This window comes from Lolium rigidum, chromosome 3 (assembly GCF_022539505.1).
Source record: "Lolium rigidum isolate FL_2022 chromosome 3, APGP_CSIRO_Lrig_0.1, whole genome shotgun sequence".
Lineage (NCBI taxonomy): Eukaryota > Viridiplantae > Streptophyta > Magnoliopsida > Poales > Poaceae > Lolium > Lolium rigidum.
The window spans coordinates 372,818,319-372,836,832 of NC_061510.1; the positions used below are offsets into that span (position 1 = coordinate 372,818,319).

The following is an 18,514-nucleotide window of genomic DNA, read 5'->3' on the forward strand; positions in this document are numbered from 1 at the left end:
CCCGAGGCTACAGCCAAGGACTTGTGCTTGGTTGTAGGCTCCCGCAATTTCTATATTGCCATACTCGAAATTTTACTTTTTGTCGAAGTAGCCCCGAGCATTTGGGCAAAAACTTGTATTTGATCAAAGGCTCCCGAAGTATTTAATAATTCTCCCTGTCGCCAATCTTCTTTTATTTTCCTTGTCGACATGCTTCCCTTAACCAAATTTACTTCATCCCTGTTGAATAGTCGTGATTTTTCTCGCCCGTGGGTCCATTGCTTCCACCACGTTGACACGTCGTGCAAGTGGGGGACACACGTCCTCCGCTTTTCCGGCGCACGTACGGTAACGCCTATCTCGGTAAAAATACCTTTTTACCCTTGTATCTAGGAGATCTTTTTTCACCACACGATTTCTTCATCCAACGGCGCACTCTGCTTCACCCGATTCTTATATAAACCTTTCTTCAACCTCCGTTCATCCCCTCGCTTGCGCCGCTCATCCGTTCCTCTTCGCAAAAGCTTCCCTGCGCCCAACTCTCTCCGATCATCCGCACTCACGAGCATTGCTCGCCCATTGCCGTTGATGCCACCGCGCACGCGACTCACTCGCCACGGTACTCCGGAATCCAAGATGGCCGCCGAGGATCTTGAGTGGGAGAGATCTAAAATCTCCAACCAGGACATCAACACGCCGAAGAGGCTTGGCCTCATGAAGAAGGAAGACGCCATCCGCTTTCCCAGCGAAGAAAGCTACCCCAAGCCTCCAATGGAGTACCGGGTTAGTTTTGTTGATCACCTTATCCGTGGTCTTTCGACCCCAATTCACGATTTTCGCCGCGGCCTTCTTTTTGTTTATGGGATTCAACTGCACCAGTTGACCCCCAATTCCATCCTTCACATTTCTATTTTCATCACACTTTGCGAATGCTTCCTCGGAATCCCTCCCAATTGGGCTGCGTGGAAACGCATTTTCTCGCCTCCGCCGCAATGGCTCCCACAACGTCACTTATAACATAGGTGGCGTTGTTATCTGTGTTCGTACTGATGTCGATTATTTCGACGTCAAATTTCCTGATTCTGTCCAAGGATGGCGCAAAAAGTGGCTCTATATTCACGAAGAAAGCGCCAACTCCGTTGAACACAACATATTTCCTTTCGACGGAAGTGCCAGAATTCAGCGCCGCCGCTCCTGGGATGCCGAAGCTTCGAGGAAGAGAAAAGGCGACAGAGGCACTCATGTCTCGTATTCATCGGCTTCAAAACACTCGAGGGAAAGAGGCTGTGCGGTGTTCAAATCACTGCCTACTTCCTTAGGATTAGAGTGCGGCCTCTTCGGGCTCGCAAAAATCCCCTTTGGACGTACTACGGCAAAAACGACGCCAACGGAATCTCCAATGATCTTTCACGTAAAGGACTTGGAGAAATTGGTTCGAAGAGTTTCTCGACTAGCGAAGAAGGATCCTATTCCCTCCTCTTGTCGAGTAGAACCATACAGTGCTTCCAATCCTCTTCCCGAGGTATTTTGTCTTCTCGAGTTTTTGTCTTGTTCTAAACTTTTCCTTGCATCTCATTGTATTGGTATCTCGCTAATTTTCTTTTGTCGCTATTTTCTTGCAGAACCATCCTACTATGTCTTCCCTTCCTCCTCTTCCTGAGGATGGAGAAGTTGAAGAACAGGCCATCGTTGCTGAAGATACTCAAGGTTCTTTTATTCCTGAAAGTGAAGTCGCGGGTTCTCACAAATCTGCGGCTTCTCACGAAAAAGAAGTTGAGTCTGAAGCCAGTGAGTCGACGCAATCCCTTCCTCCTGCTGTTTCTCCAAGGAACAAAAGGAAAAGGACTGATGCCGAGGATTCTGGCACTTCTAAGGCTGAAGAAGTTGTTCCTTCTCATCCGAAGGCAGCTTACGATCCTTATGTTGAATCCCTCGTCAGCTCGTAAGTCGTCTTTATTTCTCCCCTTTTTTTTTTTTTTTTTTTACTCGAAATATTTATCTTGTCTTGCTTTTTATGCTTGCCGATTTTTTGATCAACGGTGATGACGAGGAAGAAGTACCAACTATCGACGTGGCTCCTCGGACAAGCACGTCACGTATCGTACTTGCTTCAGACACGCTAGTTGAAGGAGAAGAAACCTCGCCTCCTCAACAAAACGTCGTCACTACTACTCCACCATCAAGCCCCCTTGCTCCTTCACCAAAAAGGACAAGGGTTGAAAAGATTGTTGAACCTGCCCCTCAGTTGGGCAGTTCGTCGACTCTGCTCTTAGATGATGTAAGCTTGTCGACATCTATATTTTCCTTATTTTGTTTTTTCACACCTTTTCTCTTTTTCATGCCGATGTTTCTCTTGCTGTGTTCACCTTGAACAGCCTATGATCAAAGATCTTCTCCGCATCGGTTCCCAATTTATTGGATACCGTGAATATGCTAATAGAGTCGAAGGTAACGACTTTTATATTTGCTGTTTTTCCTTGATTTTTTACTCCTGTTGCTTTTCGCGATTTTGATCTTTCTTCTCTCTCTTTTCCATATCTCGACAGAGAAACTTGCAGAGGCCAACGAACGCGCCAACGCACTTGCTCGAAAATTTGAGCAAAGTGAGGCGGCTCGCAAGAAAGCCGAACTCGCCGCTAGCAAAGCCAAGGCCGAAGCCGATGAAGCCAAGGCGAAAGCTGCCGGTGTCGAGGAACTGCGAAAAAACTTGAGGATGCTACGGCCTGCCTTGGATGAGCACAAAGCTGCGCAAGCTTCTCGTGAAGAAGGAATCCTCAAGCGCCCGAAAACTCGCAGTCGCCGCACTTTCGATAATTTTGTCGATCCCTTCTATTTCTATGAGAATCGTTGTTTCTTGTCTTTTCACTAATGCTTTGTTTCCTTGACAGCCCAAACAAACCAGGATTTTGATCCGACGAATCCTCGTCAATGACCCCGTCCTTGACGCACTTTCCTATCCGGAGCTTCATGGATCCGAGATTCGTGAAGGTGTGTCGAATGCTAGCGCGAGTGTTGTCGGCATTGTTCCCCTACTTCTTCCCGAAGAAAGAGGAGCTCGCGACTTTCCTCAACCTTGCCAAGATGTTCAATACACCGGAAGACCTTGGACCGAAGATGCGCCAAGAGAATATGAAGGTTGCCATTGAGAACACCTGTCGCGTTGGTTGTCGACGAGTCGACAGACTATTGACTGGATGAAAGTTGGCGACACCGAGCAGATAGAGCAATCAAGATGGAGGTCGTTGATTAAGGCGGCCAAGCCCAACACGAAGAAGATCTTGGCCTATCTCGGGATCAAGCCAGCGTCGACTCCTAGCTCATCAAGGCCGGAGGTCTAGTTGCATGCCTCTTTATTTTTCTTTCTATGTTTCTTTTGCTCTTGTCGCCAAAGTAGCCATTTGGCGACACGTACTTCCTTAGCTCCACTCGTAATGCCCTTGTAATTATTCCAAGAGATTAATGAAAACTCTATCTTTGCTTGTTGTTTGATGTTGTCTTGTTTAAATTTCAGTTGATATTTGATAACTATACTCCATCTTCCGCTCCTTCCGATGTTTCGCCTTCTTCTCGCGCGAGAACTTTTGCTGATACTGCACCTGTCGACGATACCTTGTCGCAAGAACTGGATGAGCTTCGACAGCAGCTTCAGTATGCGAAGAAGCAAACACTTGTGATGATGGAGCAATCTCGTAAGTCATCTGAAGCCGAAAAAGTTGCTCTTCAACAAGCTCGCGAGGCCGTGGCTGCTAAGGAAATTGCTGCTTCCGAGGCTGAAAAGGCAACCACTCGAGAGAATTTCATGCTCGAATTAATGAATGAAGCCGGTCGCGGATATGTCGGGTATGCTTGCTTCATCCTCCGATATCTTTCATCCTCATGCTATGTCTCTTAAAGGTTTCCCCTTCGTTGTTTTGATAGGTTCCTTTGCCGATGCTCGCTGCCGAGGAAGAGAGGGTAAATGCTAGGACGAACCTCCTTGTTAACCTTTCCCTGGACCATGGTTCTTTGTTTTGGGCTACCCCGGAGAGGACCCGACAAATTGTCAGATTCCAAGATCGCACCTCTCAAACTCGCGATTTCCTTGACTTCTGTACCAAGACCTTGTCCATGGTTTACAACTCCATGTTTCCTCGGAACGTCCAACCCAAAATTCTCCCTGAATTGATGGAAAGATTCAAGGATGCTCGCGAGTATCCATGATTTTGTCAAAGCTCAGCCGGTAGCCGGCGCCGCATTTGCTCTTATCATGCTCCGGATCCGCCACTCAAATCTTGACCTTACCCAAGTTGTCGCAAAAGTTCATCAAAAGGTACAACGTCGAAGAGTTGGTGTTGATAGGATTAACACGAAGGTTACGCCTATAGCCGAAGAAATGATTGAGGACCTTCTTCGGATGGACGCCGACTTTTTTGCCGATGGCCATTATGCTGATTTTCTTGGTGCTTGCTCTCGAAGAAAACGAGTTACTCTTGATGACATATTGAATCAAGACTAGTTATTTTCCTCTTGTAGATACTTCTTCTTTGTAATCCATGACTATATTGTAAAGCAATCATTATATTTCTCTGTTCGTCTAGCCCCCGAGTGTTTCGGTGACTCTTTTCTGTATTTATATATTTGCGAGGTTTTGAACCAAGGCATTTATATATTTATGGCGAATATGAGCCCCGGAGCTTCTTTATTGAGTACTATTTTGTACTGACTCACGAGGTATTTTAATACCAAGGCAAGGTTTTTTCTTTTTTGATGGACTATATTGGAATTCGTCGGAGCGAAGACTTTGAACATGTCGATAAAGAGAAAGGTATATTGACACTATCTTTATTATATTGCAGCACCGCGAGCCCGCCTCATTAAAAACCTTCTTCGGCCCCACTCGGTGCCCCGAAAAAGGAAAAGAGTGCGTCTGAAAACTCGCGGGCGTTTCGAGTATATTGAAGTTTTACAAGGACTATATTTCGACTCTAGGCGTAGAACCGCCCGAGTTGCGCCACGTTCCAGGGGTTTGGCTCCTCCACCCTCGTCTTCTTGTCCTTTATCCTGTATGCTCCTCCTCCGATTACTTCCGTGACAATGTAAGGGCCAACCCATGGTGACTCGAGTTTTTCATGACTTTTTTGCGTGAGCCGAAGAACTAGGTCTCCCACCTGAAAAGATCTTGGCCGCAAACGTCGACTGTGGTAATTCTTCAAGTCCTGTTGGTATTTGGTTACCCGAGACAATACTTCGTCTCGGGCTTCATCAAGTGCGTCCACGTCGTCTTCTAGCGCTTTTCTCGACACTTCTTCGTCATATTCGACGACACGTGGAGAGTTGTGCTCTATCTCGATTGGTAGTACTGCTTCTGCTCCATGAACCAAGAAAAACGGCGTTTCTGTGTTGCTTGTGTTTGGTGTTGTTCGGATGCTCCACAACACACTTGGTAGTTCTTCCGGCCGGGTATGCCGAGCTTTTTCCGGTGGTCCTAACAAGCGTTTCTTGATGCCATTGCAGATGATGCCATTGGCTTTCTCGACTTGCCCATTGGTTTGAGGATGTGCAACTGACACAAAGTGCAACTTGATGCCCACCTCTTCGCAATAATCTTTGAATTCGTGGGATGTGAAGTTACTGCCGTTGTCTGTGACGATGCTGTGGGGCACTCCAAATCTGAAAACGAGGCCTTTTATAAATTTTACTGCGGATGCTCCGTCTGGTGAATTTATCGGCTTCGCTTCTATCCACTTTGTAAATTTGTCGACAACTACTAGCATATACTCCTTTCCTCCTGGCCAGGATTTGTGTAACTTGCCCACCATATCAAGTCCCCATTGAGCAAAGGGCCATGACAATGGTATTGGTGCTAGCTCGCTCGCTGGAGAGTGAGGTTTTGCGGCAAACCTTTGACACGCGTCGCAAGTTCTTACTATGTCCTTGGCGTCCTCGATTGCTGTCAACCAGTAGAATCCTGCCCGAAAGACCTTGGCTGCAATAGCTCGACTACTCGCGTGGTGGCCACATATTCCTTCGTGTACGTCCTTCAGAATTATTCTTCCTTCTTCAGGTGTGACACACCTTTGCAAGACGCCTGAAATACTTCGCTTATACAATTCTCCTTTGACCACCGTGAAAGCTTTGGAGCGTCGAATTACTCGTCTTGCCTCAACTCGGATCATCGGGTATTTCTTTCCCGAGGATGTATGATATGTACGGCTGCATCCACGGTATTCGTATCACCATGACCAGGTCCCGATCTTCTTCTTCTTCCTCTTGCTTTTCCTTGGTAGCCCCCGAGGGTTTCTTCTCCTTCTTTTTTGATTTTGTTGATTTGGTGGACCTCTCTCGTTATCTCTTCCCGGAATACACCCGGCGGGACTGCAAGGCATTGCGACCCGATGTTTGCAAGAACGTCGGCTTCGTCGTTGCTCAATCTCGCTAATATGATTTACTTCGCATCCATCGAACAACTTCTCGAGCTCGTTGTACACTTCCTTGTACGCCATCATGCTATCATTGACTGCGTCACATTGGTTCATAACTTGCTGAGCCACCAACTGTGAGTCGCCAAAGATTTTTAGTCGAGTTGCACCGCAGGCTTTCGCCATCTTCATCCCGTGTATGAGAGCCTCATATTCTCGCTTCATTGTTAGATGCGTTAGGGAACGTCATCCGAAGGATGTACTTTAACTTGTCGCCTTCAGGTGATATGAGTACTACTCCTGCGCCAGCTCCTTCCAGTCTTTTGGACCCGTCAAAGTTCATGGTCCAGGTTCTCGACAAATCTGGAGGTCCTGTATTTTGCAACTCCATCCACTCTGCAATGAAGTCCGGCAGTATTTGCGACTTGATTGCTTTTCTTTTTTCATACGTGATGTCCCGAGGGGAAAGTTCTATTCCCCAAAGGGAGACACGACCCGTAGCTTCTGGGTTGTTCAGTATATTTGACAAGGGAGCTTCATTGACCACTATGATCGGATGTGCCGAAAAATAGTGGCGCAATTTTCGTGCTGTCGCGAACACTCCATATGCTATCTTTTGGTACTGAGGATACCTTTGTTTTGAGGGCGATAAAACTTCGCTAACGAAGTATACTGGCCTCTGCACGCCGTGGAGTTTTCCTTCTTCTTCCCTTTCAACAACTAGCACCGTGCTCACCACTTGGGGCGTGGCTGCGATATACAGCAGGAGAGGTTCCCTTTCTTTTGGCGCCACCAAAATTGGTGGTGTCGAGATTGTGCGCTTCAAATCCTCGAAAGCTCTGTCGGCTTCTTCGTTCCACTGGAATTTATCTCCTTGCTTTATCAAAACGTAAAATGGTAACGCTTTTTCACCCGAACTCTAGCGACGAATCTGCTCAAAGCCGCGACTCGCCCGCTTAGTTGTTGTATCTCCTTCAACTTTGTTGGCTTCCTCATTATTATGATAGCTTGTATTTTGTCGGGATTTGCTTCAATCCCTCTTGCCGAGACTAGAAACCCCGTAAGTTCTCCCGCTCGGGACGCCAAAGGAACACTTCGTCGGGTTCGGCTTCGGCAGAATTTGTCGAGGTTATCAAAAGTTTCTTTGAGATCCTCGATCGGCGTTGCCCCCTTTTTTGATGTTATGACGACATCATCAATGTATACTTGCACGTTCTTCCCGATCCGTGTCGCCAAACACTTCGCATCATCCTCTCGATATGTTGCTCCCGCATTTTTTAAACCAAAGGGCATTGTTCGTAGCAAAACACGCCGTAAGGTGTAATAAACGCGGTCTTTACTTCATCTTCTTCTTTCAATCTGATCTGGTTATAACCAGAATATGCATCCAGGAAGGAAAGACGTTCACATCCAGCCGTGGAGTCGATAATTTGATCGATCCTCGGGAGGGGAAAGTGATCCTATGGACAATGTTTATTGAGACACGTAAATTTGACGCACATGCGAAGGACCTTAGTGTTTTTCTTCGGCACCAGCACAGGATTTGCTACCCATGTGGCTTCTGTGAATATCTCTTTTATAAAACCAGCTTCTTGTAGTCGATTGATTTCTCGACAAAGCATGGCTTTGCGGTTTGGTTCCGAAAAACGCCGCAAAGGTTGTTTGATTGGTCTCGCTAGTGGATCCAAGTTTAGGTGGTGCTCGGCAAGTTCCCCGGGTACCCCCGGCATGTCGACTCGGACACCATGCGAAGATTTTCCAAGTGCTCACGGAGGAACTCGACGAGCGCGCTTTCCTATGCGATATCCATGTCGTTTGCGATAGATGTCGTCTTTTTCGGGTCCGTCGGGTGAATCCGCACTTCTTTCGAATTTTTCTCGGTATCGAAAGTTGATTCTTTGTTTGGCCTTCCAACGTCCGGTAGTACGTCGTAATCGGTCATGCTTTTTGACGCCAAGTACTCAGCCTTGCATCCCGAAAGTTTCGACAGTCCGGTGAAAATCCTTGTCGCATTTATCGGCTAAGGCAAAGCTTCCTTTGACTCGTGATTGGTCCCTTTGGCCCAGGCAACCTCCACAACAGGTATGTATAGTGTGGCACCGCCATAAATCTAGCATATGCTGGTCGTCCCAACAGAGCGTGGTACTGCGACGGAAAATCCACGACTTCAAATTCGAGCCTTTCGATTCTATAATTTTCTCGGGTCCCAAACTGAACGTCAAGATTGATCTTTCCCAATGGATAACTTGGTTTCTCCGGTGTGATGCCGTGGAACCTTGTGTCTGTTGGTTTCAAGTTTGCTAAGGATATGTTCATCTTCCTCAATGTATCTGCATACATAAGGTTCAAGCTGCTGCCGCCGTCTATGAACACTCGAGAGACATCAAATCCCGCGATAACCGCCGGCGTAATAAGTGCTCGACCGCCCCGGTCGAGGAACTTGCTCGCGGATGATCCGCTATTGTGAAGCCGATATCTTGTCCCGACCAATTAAGGTACTCAACCGTTGGTGGAGGCATTTTCTCTCGCCATAAACACCTGTCGTGAGATTACTTTCTCGAGCTCTATTGGACGGCCTTCCCTTTTGAATCATCGACACCGCTCCATTGGAGTTAGGATCAACATAAGGTGGTGGTGCAAGTGCTGCCGCTATTCCGAGCCGATGCCGATTGTCGTCTCGTGATCGCGGGAGGAGGCGGCAAGTGAATCTCGCTTCTAGGTTCTCGAGGATTTCTCTCGTGCTGCCCGCGCGTTAGCGTTTCTCGCGTACCGCAACATTGCCTGAAAATTTCGACAGCTCTTTCCGCAAGTGCCCCGACCGTCTTTTACCGTTCGTCGTCGAGGAAAAAGTGCATCCGGCACGGTCCATTCATCATCTCTTCGGGGGACACGAAGGGTCTTGGGAACCTAGGTCCGCTATTTTGCCCGCTGCGTGAATCATCCCTGTTATCACCTCGCTGTTCATTGCTTCTCTGGTAATCATCTCTGTTGCTTCCTCCTGTATTTGTCCGAAAACCTGCCGAAATTTGTCCTGGAGCGTCATAGTTCTGGTACTGTCGAGGAAATCTTCGCCTCGGTTGATAGTTTCGACCACGGTCCTCCTCTGGCGACCTGTGCCGCTTGTTGTGGACAGCGTCTTCTCCATCTGCCCATTTATTTGCTATCTCCATTAACGCGGATACTGTCTTTGGATTGGTCCTTCCCAAATCCTCGACAAAATCTCCACGCCTGACTCCTGCGACAAACGCATCTATCGCTCTCTCGTCAGATATATTTTCTGCTGAATTTTTGATGATATTCCATCTTTGGATGTACTTTCTCATTGGCTCATCTCGGCTTTTGTCGACATGCTCTCAATTCCTCTAACGACGCGGGTTTTTTACACGTGGATCCGAAGTTCTTGACGAACACATCCTCGAAACTTTCCCGACTGTCGATGGATCCCGGAGCGAGTTTCTTTATCCAAGATCGTGCGGCTCCACTCAAATGTACCCGGATGCTTTGCATAGCTGTTGCCCCGGTTCCTCCCGTCGGCTTCACCGTCTCCCGCATAGTCGACTAGCCAATCCTCTGGATCTTGGAGGCCGTCGAACTTCTTGAAATTATCGGGTAGCTTGAATCCTGAGGGGACTCGAGTTTTTCGGACTCTCCTCGTGAAGCATGGCAAGCCGCACATATCTTCGTCGTTAAGCTCCGGAGATTGCCGATGATCCCTTCTGCTTTGTCGTGCTCTGTCGACTCTTGCTTGTGCTGCCGTATCTCTTGCTCCACTTGGTCCTTCAGTGGGCTGCCGCCGTTGCCGCTGCAGGTCGTGGACTATGTTGCCTTGCTCGTTCCTTCGGGAGGCGTTGAAACGAACGCCGTCCCCATAGCTCCAACTCCTGCTATCGCCATATTGTATAGTGTTTCCCTTGGATCACCCGGAGGTGGTTTAGACGCGAGGATAAAAGCTTGTGTCGCCATATACCCAGCTTCCGGTGTCTTAGGGATAATGTTTCCTCTTGTGTCTATCGACATAAAGGACATGTCGAGGTTTTGAACCAAGTGCTCTCTTCTCGCTTCGGGTATGTGTTGTAACCTTGATCTTCCTCTCGTTCCGAGCCTCCCCGTGGCTATCACCCGAAGTTCTAGATTGTCGACTCAGATCCGCCCTTCTCCGCTCGGATGCGTAGGCTGCTTCCTTTCTCCCGTTCAACTCAGCTGTCTGTTTTTCCAATTCCCTCGCAGCTCGTGCGAGCCTATATTGATATGCTTGCAATTCCTCTGGTGTGGCCGTGGTAGCCATTGGTTCTGTGCCGTTCATAGCTCTCGCGGCTCTATCCCACGCTGCTTGTGAAAGTTGAACTCTATCTCGCGGCTGCGGCCCGACGTATTTGTTGCCCGTGCCTTGTCGCAGATTGGAGGGATCGACGTATGGATTTCCCGCACCGTCGAAAGCCTCGGATGTCTCCTCTTGATCTTCAATGGCGTAAATCCGATGATACTTTGTACTCGGATCTACGTTGGGTTTGGTGACATCATCGTTGAGATTGATGAAGACCTTGCCCACCGTGATAGATTTGTCGATGAAGTCGTAATCGTCGACATCGCTTGAGCCATCGCTTATATATGAGTCCGCAGATGACTCAAACGACATGTCGTTGAAGATCTTGGCGAGTTTCTCTCTTGTTCTGGTGCTGATGTAGCGTGTCGCCGAAGTTTCTTCTTCTCCTGACTCGGTTGACGACGCATAGCTTGAAAAATCGGTATCGGCCTTCGACGATCTCGACGAAATCGGAACCTCGACACGATACGATCCTTCCTTCTCGACGCGAAAGTGAAACCTTCCGAACGTCATCTCCATGGGCTCCGCCAGATACGCATATGCATCCAAACGGGAGGGTGGGTGAGGAACAAAATCGACAAGACCAAGCAGCGATCTCGTTTACCTCGATCCATTGTGTTGCTTGCGGTTGACGATGTCGAAGATCTTGAGCGTGCCATCGAGATCAGATCCTTACGCCTCTAGTTCCCACGAGACGGCGCCAATTGACAAGGTATCAACTTGTCAATGCCTATGGATTGTAGGCTAGGGTTTAGTTGGAAGTAGAGGGTAAGTAGATCTCGAAGGTTTCAGCCGAAAAGTACTCGACGATTATGAAAACTAGGGTTTGTAGACAATGATTCGATCCTTTCTTCGTCCCTCGACTCCCCCTTTATATAGGAGGTGGAGCCGAGGGATTCGTGCTATACAAGTTACAGAGTCCGGGACGGTTTCTAACTCATCCCGCCAGATTACAAATAACACTTCCTATTACAACTCTTGACTTTCCTTGATATATCTTGGGCTCCCGAATCTTCTTATTCGTCGGGTAGTGGGCCTTCAGTAAACCCCGGGTACTATCTTCGGCAGGCCCATTTGGGATGCCTATGTCAACCACACACGGCTTAAAATGGAAAAAAGTATGTGGGTTGCTCGAGGCCAAGTTGGGGCGCAAGAAAAGAGTTGTATGTAATAGAGAAATATCTTGATTACAAAATGACCAATTACCACTATATAGTTGAGACGTCTAATGAGATACAATCATTCGCTAAAATACTTGAGCACTTCATTTGTGTGGTACCTTAAAATTGTTGGTGTGGCATTATTGCCAGGTTGGCTCAGTCTCATCTTGGAGGAAAGTAAACGTTAGAGATTGGCAAGAGTTGTTGGGATGGATCAGTTAGTGGCTAATTTGTTTTATCTCATGAAATACATTTGTTAAAACCCTAGCTTTGTCAAGAGGGTTTCTCTTGTAACATATTTGATATCTTCCATAGAGAAAAGGTACGCAATGTGCGTATACTCTCATAAAATGCAACCGTTCTATCAAGATTTGGATTCTCCATGGCTTAACTCATAAGCCAAAGCATGACTATTTTTTAGTTCCTTCAATGAATTCCACCTTGGTCATTTCTTGATCTTCACATGAACTTCAGCTTGATCTTCTTGATGGCCATCTCGGGAATTGGGGGCCCTAGCGCAATATGATATGGACCCTCATGATTCATATTGTGGTTTTGGGGTGTGCACGCTCGTGCAGCTCGCCAGTTGTCACTCATAGAACCGTATTGGTGTTTAAGATTAAAGTTAGTATTCAAGTTATAAAGTGACTAGATGTTCTACTTAACCACACAAAGAATGATTTGGACTTCTAGTCTTTTCTTATGCTTACAAAATCATGCTTTAAGTTTATAGAAGACATGGTGACTCGATGATGATTGAGAAAATAATCCTAGTTTATAGTGATCTAAAAAAATCAACTAGACAAATGAAGAGTCAATTAGCAAGTTACCAATACATGAATTCTCAATTCTAGATAGGAGACTTGGCAAGTTAGCAAGATGAGAAAATTAGATCTAACCTTAAAGTGACAGGCTGCCTTATTGAATGATGTAATCAATGTGTTTAAAACTTGGACCTTGGAAGCTTGGAGTTGGGCATGGCAACAAGCATTGACGATGAGAATTGCATATACCTTGAGTGAGATATGAATTTTATTTTTTGCAAGGATGAGTTAGATGAGGAATTCAATAGCAAACAACTAGAAAATGAAGAGTCGGTTGTACCAGTACACGATTGGTCGAAAGGGAGCAGTTATTAGATATATGGCACTCTAGCATGAAGACAAGTTGAAAGGTACCCCCTCCGTTAGGTATTATAAGATCTGAGGACCAATTCTTCAAGACCAAGAAACTCCATAACTCACCTTAGTAATTCCTGCATGCACCAATAGTTTCACATGCATGAGAGAATAGAGAGAAAAAGAAGAGCATGCATTGGAGGAGGGAGGGCAATAAATGAGAGAGGCCTTATAATGTCTAACAATTTTTAAAAAATCATAGAACTTATAATCCCTAATGGAGGGAGTACGTTGGAGGCTCGATGTTTTGTCGAGTGTGGCAGCATTGCGCCAACACAAAGATGAATGAAATAGCTATGAACCATTTCATAATGATCTATTGGAATTTACTAGGATTTTACGTGATCAAGAATAGGCTTAACTAAAATTAAGTGGGATTTGGGGTGCCCTAGATATTTGGGCCCGTGTGCGGTCACCCACATCACTCATGGCCATCAATGTTCGTGATCTTCTTGATTCACTCACTAAACTCAATCTTGATTCTCTGAAGTTCTCTTCACTTTCTTCTTCTTAACAATACCATATTTATCTCTTCAATTTAATGATATTCACTCAAAACTCAATGCATATCTTTAACTTCAATGACATCATCCTTGATCTACTAATGACCTTCATGCATTGCTAATGGAAAAAAGACTTTAGAAATAACTATGTGAAATTGTTAGTACATATGAATTATCATTAATTAGCAGAATAACCAAGTATCCAAATAAATATGTGGTAGACATTCTAAATACGTCAACACATATCATCATTCAAGAAGGAAAATTGATTGGGAAAATCCCTCCCTTTAGTGTTTAGGTTATGTGCCATCCAATGTGATCTTTTAAAAAGATCACATGCTTTTGCGTTGATTGTTGAGTCGTTGATTTCGTTTGTGGGTTGGGTGTGTTAGGGAGGAGTGTTGACTATTGAGCCATTGATTTCATTTGTGTGCTTGGTGTGCTAGAGAGGATACAAGCAACATTAAAAGTTCAAATGAGGTTGTCGTTAGCGTATTAGAATGTGTTATATTTATTTGTCTCTAGGAATGGTCGATTGGAAATTACAACGTTAAAAGTTGTAAGCGCATTAGAATGTGTTATGGTTACTCATCACTAGGGAGTTTTGATGCGAAATTAAGTGTTCTTTCCTGTGAAGACCACTTGCGATCGGTAATCTAGTAGTATTAAAACTTCAAAAGATCACAATACCATGACATGGAGTAACATTCTATCAAAGGACTACTAAAGTGATGTAGAAATAAAAGAGTAAAAGGGTGTCAAAGGTTTATCCAAATTTAGATATATCTGTGCACTAAGGCAAAAATAGTAACGCGCCAGGTAGGGGTCGAACCTACGACCTTCCGCTTAGGAAACGGACGCTCTATCCACTGAGCTACAGGCGCTTTGTTGATAGTGATGATCTAATATTGTTTTAATATCATCCATATGCATTCACAGAATGATACACAGGGCAACTCTTTCCGATGGAACACAAACCCTTTCCCAAGGAGTCCAGAACCAGCGAAAGCGGCGGCGGGGAGAGGAGAGAAAAGGAGAAGAGCGACAAAGGCGGCGGCGCCGCCGAACCACCGAGAGCAACTCGACGGACATGGCGCTGCTGATGGAGCCCGGGTCAGAGCCTCTGACGGAGGGCGAGAAGGCGGACCTGGAAGGCATCGCCGCCATCAAGGAGTCGGCGGCGCGCGAGTACAAGGAGGAGGGCAACCAGTTCGTCAAGATGGGCCGCAAGCACTACGCCGACGCCGTCGACTGCTACACCAAGGCCATCGCCCAGATGGGCGCCCTCCCGCTCTCCGCCCCGAACCCCGACGCCTCCGTCCTCTTCGCCAACCGCGCGCACGTCAACCTCCTCCTCGGCAACCACCGCCGCGCCCTCGACGACGCGGAGCAGGCCATCCAGCTCTCCCCCTCCAACGTCAAGGTCCGTTACCCCTCCCTTACTCCTCGGATCTGGTGTAGGGGCCTCCCTTGATGTGTGCCATTTCGTGTAGCTAGGCGCACTACCGGGCGGCGAAGGCCGCGCTCGCTCTCGACTTGCTGCCGGAGGCGGTGTCCTTCTCCCGGCGGGGGCTCGAGCAGGACCCCGCTAACGAGGAGCTCAAGAAATTTCTCGCCCATGTGGGGGCGCTGGAGATCGAGCAGTTCCGTCAAAAGGCCAAGGTTCAGAATGCCGTCTACACAGCCAAGGTCTCTTCTGTTCCAAATTGGGCGTTCAGCGTTGCCTTATTGCTGTACGTGTAATTGATTTAGTTGGATGCATATAGGATCTCACTACTGCTCTAGAGAGGAGAAAGCTGAGGCTGGGGAAGGCGGCGTTCCAGGAGCTCACGGGAGTAAAGAAGCCGGAGCTGGATTCGATGTGCGTGCTCCACTGGCCAGTTCTTCTGCTCTACCCGGAGGTCATGTCGAGTGACTTCATCAAGGATTTTCCGGAGACTGATGTGTTCTCGCAGCACCTCGATGTCATATCCTTGAAAAGTTACATGATGCTCTTTCTGATATTATTTTGTATACACAAATGTGTGGAAATATAAGTACTTCACTTGGTTTCCTAGGATCTATCTTGCCCTTAACCATCAAACATGTTCTCCGCAAGTTCTCCACCTTTGCCATGGGATGAGAACCATGCTTACACAAGGGATGCTATTGAGCTGTATTGTCAGGTCTGTCTATGCACTTCATATTTTACTCGAGAGTAAACCTCTAAGGCTCTACCTTAGGCAAAGTCATAATACCTACAGATGCTCATATTTTTTCTTCTAAATTTCATGAGCAGAGACCTATCTGTACAACATTAAACCAAAACATTGATCCCTGATGATGTTTATACACAACAAACATGATCCTTTTGATTTGTTTTTTTTTTCTACAAACCATCAAATCAGGTGAACTGTAAGCAAGTTGGTTTTAGTAGGTAAGAGATATGTTGACCTTGCATTATGCGCATATTAAAGTTGCCAATGGAAGTCGGCATTTAAATTAACAATTACAAGACCAGGGTGAACCTAGATTGTTTGATCCGTACCTTTTGCTATAGGCAAGTTTCCCTAGGGATGTACTTTAGTTGGGTTATTGCCACAGTTATGCTTTTGATGTTGTTTCCTGCCTGTCAAATTCCCATCAACTCAACCGAAATATAAGCAGGCCTTTCTCAGTGGATATGAGATTGTACTGACCTTGTAAAACCAGCGCATTGAAGTTGTCTCCAGAAGTAGGCAACTAAGTTAACGAGTACAAGATGATTGTGGGCCTAGATTTTTTTTTATCTGTACCTTTATACACAAGTTTTCTAAGGATATATTTTAGTTGAGTTATTTCCACACTGAAGCGTTGTTATTAGTAATTGGTTTATCTGGCTATAGAATGTCAATATGAGAGCGCTTGTCAACATTTTGAGAATTGTAGCATTATCCTTTACCAATTTTTAAGAAGGTCTGTCTCAGATGGTAAACAAGGAATCATTTGCATTTCAAATTTCAATGCAACCATGTTGACCAGCGTTGCCATCATCTACTGCAGTTTTTAACTTATCTTGAACTTTTCACTACTCTCTAGGATTTTTACTCTTTATTACATTCACACCTGTTATATTCAATGTACCGCCGTATGTTATTTGGCAAGTCAGCTGGATAAATCACTCCGTCCCATGATATAAGATGTTATTGGTTGTAATAACATCTTATATTATGGGACAGAGGGAGTAGAAGCTTTATAAATTTCATTTTCCATGTCTGGATGGTTAACTGACTCTTCACTTTGGTACCATAGGCTGGTGCGGAAACACCTTTGTCCAAAAGTGAAACATTAAAATATTTTCTAGAAGGCACTGTAGACTCAAAGTCGCTCCAAGATACTCTTGATGAGGAGGATGGAGAACATGATACGGGCAGTGGCTGCACAGTTACACCATCAAGTATGTAAAACACATTTCTTATGATTTTTTTTTCTCCACAGCATATCATAGTACAGTAAAAAGAAATGGCACAATATGATTCACGAAACTGTCATTTTGCCGATTTCAGTATACAGTATATCGACCTGCCATTACTAGATGATGTTTAGTATTGTGGAGTCTGATACAAGTCCCTTGTATTCTGGTTTAATGCGCAGGTGAGGGATCGGCTAAGTGGATCAGAGTAAAAGAAGGGACAACACTTGAAGAAGCGCTGCAGCATAAAGACTACATCATCCCCGGGATACCTGGTATGTTCCTTCAACCCCTGTCTGCTTGCACATAAAATGATTGTTATTGTTCCGTGCGAATAAGAACTTCCATCTCTATGCGTGCAGTATTCTTCGTTGTCTCAAGGAAGTCCAGCTTCTACCCGGAGTTTAAGGCTGGAAATTGGTCTCTGCCGTAGAGCTGCGAGTAGTGAAGAGGCGAGGGGGCTACGGATATTACCACAAAACAGAAGCTGTCATTTCCAAAATCGTTGCATGGTTTTAGCATCCTCTGCAATGTGTTGCCCCACTGTTAGCTTGAATGATGCCCCAGGAGTGCATTTTCCATAGAGTGATATAAAGACCCACATGAACCTTGACTTATGAATCTTATTCCTGGTTTGGGATTTGCCATGGTGATTCCTTTTACAGTTTATCTCTTCTTCTGTTCACAATTTTGATGTTATTCCGTGTCATATTATTGTCAAATACTACTCCGATGCAAACCCAGGAAAAAAAGTTCATTAGTGTCATTCATTTGAATTTACCGGTGTCATTTCGAATTTCTAAGAGTACCGCTTCATTTAGAAGGGGAAATATTAAAAATCCATTGGTGTCATTTGACACCATTCAATGAGAAATCCAACTCTCCCGTGCACGGGCCCACCCCTTCTCTGCTTCTTTTCTGTTGTTATTTAATGAATCAGATTTCCTCTCACCTCTACTAGATGTGAAACTTAAAATCCCTGTATATTTTGAACTGGCAATTTAATTTTTTTAACCGTTTGACTATTTGAGATCCTAGTGAAGGTAGCTTCAAAATGTGCCCAGTATTGAATTATTTTTGAAAGTTTTTGAAAATTGAATTTTGAAACTTGATGAAACATGATGATACTTAATGAAACTTGGTGAAATTTTTCTTTGAAACATTCCGTTTCACTCCGTTTCGGACAATATTTGCAAATTGTCTTAGGGTCCCCCATTTGGAGATATATATTTTTTGTATTAGTTTTATCAAGTTTTATTGGGTAACATCATGTTTCAATGTGTTTCGGAATTCGAATATTGAATTTTGTTGGAACGAACTTTTGTTTAGGCTTGTTTAAATGATATCATCGAAACATACTCCTTGAGAAGTTGTCGTCCCTAAGTCCCTCTCTCCTAATTTTTTTTTCAACTTTATTAAAATATGTATTACGTACATACTAAAATGTATCTAGATAAGAACATGGTGTTTTGGCTCACAGGTGTAGATGCACCTATTATGAAAAATGTATTTTAAATTTATTTCAAAATGTTTAAATTTTTT

The 18,514-nt window shown here is 45.3% G+C and overlaps 1 protein-coding gene and 1 non-coding gene across 2 annotated transcripts; one reads left to right on the plus strand and one right to left on the minus strand.

The window, feature by feature from the left end:
• Positions 1-14,353: 14,353 nt before the first annotated feature.
• Positions 14,354-14,426, minus strand: TRNAR-CCU. The gene has a single exon. It is a non-coding gene; the product is annotated as a tRNA-Arg (tRNA).
• A 110-nt stretch (positions 14,427-14,536) lies between these two features.
• On the plus strand, positions 14,537-17,846 carry LOC124700550 (tetratricopeptide repeat protein 4 homolog). The gene is made up of 7 exons (XM_047232655.1): positions 14,537-14,965; positions 15,040-15,231; positions 15,309-15,509; positions 15,627-15,707; positions 16,813-16,957; positions 17,155-17,247; positions 17,335-17,846. Exons 1-7 carry the CDS (start codon positions 14,633-14,635, stop codon positions 17,403-17,405), a joined length of 1,116 nt encoding a protein of 371 aa, XP_047088611.1. The 5' UTR covers positions 14,537-14,632; the 3' UTR covers positions 17,406-17,846.
• The last annotated feature ends 668 nt before the right edge of the window (positions 17,847-18,514 follow it).